Source organism: Chrysochloris asiatica, unplaced genomic scaffold (assembly GCF_000296735.1).
Source record: "Chrysochloris asiatica unplaced genomic scaffold, ChrAsi1.0 scaffold00017, whole genome shotgun sequence".
Taxonomy (NCBI): Eukaryota; Metazoa; Chordata; class Mammalia; order Afrosoricida; family Chrysochloridae; genus Chrysochloris; species Chrysochloris asiatica.
Window position 1 is genome coordinate 32,265,087 of NW_006408535.1, and position 5,494 is coordinate 32,270,580.

The window sequence follows — 5,494 nt, forward strand, 5'->3', positions numbered from 1 at the left end:
TTGTTTAATCAAAGTCAATATTAAAATACTAAGCCAACTTGTTTCATCAAAGTCAAAATTAAAATATTAAGGAAACGAAGAAAAACAATTTTGGCTAATCACCTACTGTTTGAGGACTAAAGTGAGCTCGACCCAAGCCATGGTATTTTCAATAGTCTCATATGTATGTATACACATGTATCACATTCAAGCACAATCTTCATCGTATATGCTTTATTGATATATTTCCCATATCAACCACATAGCATATATAAACTCACAAACATTGGAATAATATCATTTATTTAGGGTAGGGAAGATTATTTGACTAGGGTAGGTAAAAGGAGAATCAATGTTAGGGAAAATCCTGGATTAGTCAGGAAAGGAAGCCGTATTAGTTGATTGTAAAAAAAAAAAATGTAGGAGTAAATCAGGTCAATGATGACAAAGGGTACTTCAGGAAGAGAAACAGCTTAGGTAAAGCTATGGTATCCCCCAAACAGTGTGACGCATAAGTCTAAGTAGTTCAAAAATGTTGGCATATAAAATACAAAGGGGCACCGTGGCAAGGACTATTAATGTAGGCAGGGACCGCCACTTGGACATGGATCAGTTTGCTAAAATCTAAGGAAGCAGATAGACTTGGGCCTGGATCAGTTTATTAAAACCTAAGGAAGCAGATAGACTTTCTAGATATGGATAAACTCTAGCACCCTCATATCCTCTATACTATCAACATATGCCTTCATACTACAGTGGAATTCAATGTAACTGTAGCTTCTTTTCTCTTTGTAGTTATACGTGAACTTATTTTTCTTACATTCAAGTACTTTGAAGGGTTGCTGGGACCATACATACACATTTCTGTACCGCTGTTGCCAAGTCTTAAAACACACAATCTCAATTTGGTGCCATGAGGCATAAAGGAAGATGTGAGAGTCCTTGTCTTTCAGAGCCTCTATTTCCCTCATGAGGACATCACATTTGTACTGGCTGAATTCCAGGGTCGTTCTCAGGTGGTGCTGTTTCATGAACTCTTTCCGGGAGAGGTTCTGGCCATTTATGATCTGGCCCCATAGGGGGCACAGTAAGACCAAGACAGGACCCAGAACCTTTAGAGAAGATGCCATCTCAGTCACCAACATCACCTGCAGGTCCACAAGGAAGACAGACAAAAGCATGATCTAAATACTCCCCTGAGATCTCAGCTTCAGCTTGAAATCCTTTACCCCTGCCAGTGAAGGCCCTTGGGCCCAGATTCACTATTTGGTTTCCAGACTAGAACATGAAAAGTCTCACTAGATAATAAAGTTTTTAAGAACTGAAAATAGGTTGTAGTTTGAGTTAGCCAAGCATAAAGCTATAATAAATAAATAAATGAAGTTTGCTTTGAGAATTTCAAAGATTTGCAGTCTTTGGAATTCTATTTTGCACCCAATCAATTGCCCTCTGGCTAGCCCCTTATTGGAATCCTGGTGTGACGCTGTGGGTTAATGTGCTGGGCTGCAAAATCTGTTTGAACTGCAAAGTCAGCAGTTCAAGTGCACCAGTCGCTCCTCGGAAACCCTATACAGGGTCACTATAGATCGGAACCCACTCAACAGCACTTCACAACAACAAGCTCCTTATTGCCCTCTACATCAACTTTCAGGGGAGCATGTGTCCAAAAGAGAATGGTATTTTAAGTTTTGTGTTTATGAATTGGAAAGGCTTGACCCTTTTAAGGAAAACAGAAGATGAGCAAATATTTGGGAAATGTTTTCTGGATAGGAAGATATTTGTTCCTTGAAATCACATCCCAAGTGGCAATTGCACTGATTTTTCATAACTGTGCTTACCCAGGGTCTCAGTCTCAACTTCCTTATAACACTTCACCAAAGCAAGTGTGAAACACATCGTAACTTCTTACTACTCACACCCCTTTTCAGGACCCATTTCCTTAATTATCATAATGATAAAATCTTGATTTGCTTGAGTTATCTGTTGAGAATGCAACTATAAAAGATTCCAGTTTGTAAATATTGTTTAGACCAGTCAAGTGCCAAGACTGTAACTGTCTTCACAGGAGCTATTGTAGTCAAAGCATGGGTTGTTGAATTGTTTCAAAGTCTCCATTTTAAATGAAGTCTTCTGTGTTCATCTTTTATATGGAGTATACTGGCTCTAGGAGATCTGGTAGCGTAGTGGTTACAAATCGGGCTGTGAACCACAAGGTCAGCAGTTCGAAACTACCAGCTGTTCCGCGGGTGAAAGATGAGGCTTTCTGCTCCCGTAAAGATTTACAGCTTCGGAAACCCTATACAGGGTCGCTATGGGTATGGAACCGACCCCATGGCTCATAACAACAAATACTGGCTCTAGTGAACCTCTGAGTATCAGTGTCCTCAAATGAGCCTAATCACAGCTCCCTCAAAGACCTGTGAGAATCTAATGAGATGAATGTATATGAGAGCACTTCTGAGGGTATTAAATGTTATATCAGACACAGAACCAGGGATAGGCACTTTCTCCTCTTTCTCTTTTGTGGGATTCTGTCTCTGGCCATAAGGTCACAAATGAGATGAGATGAACAGAATTTAAGTTGCTTTACTGAAGGGGCAGAGGGTACCCATATCAGTGGAATTAATACTGGCTTGAATTCAGGCTTTTACTTCCTACCAACTGAGTAATTCTAAAGTCTATCATCAATAAGACTTTTATTCTAAAGTCTATCATCAATAAGTTCATTTAAGACCCTGGTGCCTTCCAGTGTTCCTGGCTCTTTCCCCCAAGCATTTTTAAAGCATCAAGCATTCCAACTTACCCTATTCAGATTCAACATTCAAGTCACTGATAGTTGTGGGATTATTCCATAGATCTGAAGAGCAGAGTTTCCTTTTTGAGTACAAGAGGTCTGAAGCAGTAGAGACAGGAACAGCAGTGGGAGCACATTGCTCCACCTGATTGATGTGGAGGCAGCGGAATGGAGGAAGCAGTCTTGTTATGTGAGCCCTTCCCTATACCTTCTCAAGTAGAACACTTTTGTTCACTTTGATAATAGCCTGGAGCAAATATGACAGACATCAAAGATAGACTTCTGGGCACTGGGGAGAGGTGACTCTGAACAGGGGTTATCTGGACTTACTAGGAGAGAATTAGAGATCTGACTACTAAGCTAATTTCCTTATAAAACCTGAGATGAAATGTTTCTAGTTGGCTAAATTCTATGGAAGTTCAGGAAAGGAAACCACTTCTGGAAATGTGAAATGTTGGCCCCTCATTGAGGAATGAAAGAGTATTTAGTCAAAGGTGCAATTTAAGGATAAAATGAGATACTTGAATGTATTTTTACCAACACTTTAAAAGGCTGCTTCCAGTTATGCTACCTTGGTGGAGTTTCTCACAGCCACCTTGCTACCAGAAAGTTCTGTTTATATCCAGAATGTATCTTCAAAGCATGTCAGCAAAGCCATCCTGATTTTTTCTTTTCTTTTTTCTGTATTATCCTGGTCTTCTCTTTGGATGGAAAATAAATCATGATAAGCTATAGACATGTTGGCATTTAGAGAAACTGTTGTTATTGTTGTTGGGCATATAGTGACCCTGCATAGGGTTTCTGAGGAGCAATTGATGGATTTGAACTGTTGACCTTGTGATTTAAACCGACCTTGCGGTCCAAGGCATATCCTATAACTCCAAACTGTTGTTGTTGTTATGTGCCGTGGAGTCGGTTCCAACTCATAGTGACACTGTACAGGGTTTCCGAGGCTGTAAATCTTTACGGGAGCAGAATGCCTCTTCTTTGTCCCGTGGAACAACTGGTAGTTTCGAACTGCTGACCTTGTGGTTCACCGCCCGTTTTGTAACCATGACGCTACCAGAGCTCCTTTCTATTGCACTTTAAATCCCAACTTCTGTCAAGCATTCCTTTAATAGAGAAAAGGGCATCATGTGCTAATAGGTTGGGCTAGGACGGTCTCAGATTACACTTTGTAAATTTTCCTACTCTCTGGACCTTTTGGTGTCAAGGAGAGTAAAATATAAAGAATTCTTGGCACTTGATTTTGGATGACTGAAAGGTGACGAGAAAATTTAAGATGGCGATTGAATTGCCCCCCTAAAAAGTTATGTTGGAATTCTAACCTCTGTACCTATAAAAGTGACCCTGTTTGGGGAATAGGGGTCATATTTTGCTGTTATGTTCTTTAGATCTTTTCTTTTGTTACTTTCTTTACAGTCAACAGTTTGTAGTATTTTTGTTGTTGTTGTTATAGTAGCATTAGGTAACTAAGGCATAGTTTGGTACCTGGAGTGGAGTGTTGATAGATCAAATACCTAAAGTGTGAAAGTGATTTTTGAATTGGTTGATGTGTGGGGGATGGAGGAGTTTTAATGCATTTGGTGGTAAAAGAATAGATTGTCTTGAAGAGACTGTAGAAATATAGACATTAGCATGAGGACTCAGAAAGAAATCAGTAATGTGGAAAAAAAGAGAAGAGCACTGTGGCTCTGAATAGGGGAAGAGCTAAGAAACATGTTAATTTATCTTCTAAGTCAGAAAGAAAATACAGTTTAGGAAAAGGTGCTAAAATTACCTCTACATCGCCATGATTGTTGTTGCTGTTAAGTGCCATCAAGTCTGTTCTGACTCATAGCAACCCTGCATAGGGTTTCCAAGGAGTGCCTGGTGGGTTTGAGCTAATGACTTTTTGGTTAGTGGTCCAGGGCTTATTCTCCATCACCACATCAGGACTCCACATGACCATGATAATGCTCACTAAAAAATGTATTCACAAATGCACCAAACCTCCTGTCTTATAAAACTATTTTGTTTCTATGGGAAAAGAGAATGTGGCAACATGAGCAGCAGCCAAAGGTGGTATTCCTTTGAGGTGCTGAAGGAATTTGCTGACTTTGAGGCCCAGGAAGATACCTGGAGGACTTGAAACCATTACTCTCTACTCATGGAGTAGTCCCAGGAGTATGTATATAACTGTCTCCAGCAGTCCTCATGACCTTACCATGGTAATTGATTGATAATTGGAGATTTATCCCAATTTCAGTATCAATTCTCTGGCTTGTTAAAATTCTCTTTTTATAAAATGTGGGCAAACTACCTGCTGACCACAAAAATCTATCTCTTGATCTTGCACAGTAATTGATTTATAGCTGAGTTTGTGGCTGTCCAGCCAGATTACACTTCCCAGGATCCTCAATTATTATATGTTACCATATGAGTATATTCTAGCAAAAGAATGAAAATAAATGTGATTTTCAATCTGGTCCTTAAAATTGCAGATGTGTTATTGTCCATTCTCATTCCCCTTCACTACCACTAGAAGCAAAGCAAGAAGATGATGTAGGTTGCCTAATGCAAATGATAATGGTATACTAAAGGGTCTTAACCTGGGCTCCATGGCCCTCCAAACAGTCCATAAACAGAATTACAAGCTGATGGAGCTCTGGTAGTGTAGTGGTTACAAATTGGGCTGCTAGCCTCAGGGTCAGCAATTGAAAACTACCAGCTGTTCCGCAG

At 39.9% G+C, this 5,494-nt stretch overlaps 1 protein-coding gene across 1 annotated transcript; it reads right to left on the reverse strand.

The window, feature by feature from the left end:
• Positions 1 to 668: 668 nt before the first annotated feature.
• EDDM3B (epididymal protein 3B) lies at positions 669 to 1,160 on the reverse strand. The gene has a single exon (XM_006835545.1). The coding sequence runs from the start codon at positions 1,158 to 1,160 to the stop codon at positions 669 to 671; it is 492 nt and encodes a 163-aa protein (XP_006835608.1).
• Between the last annotated feature and the right edge of the window lie 4,334 nt (positions 1,161 to 5,494).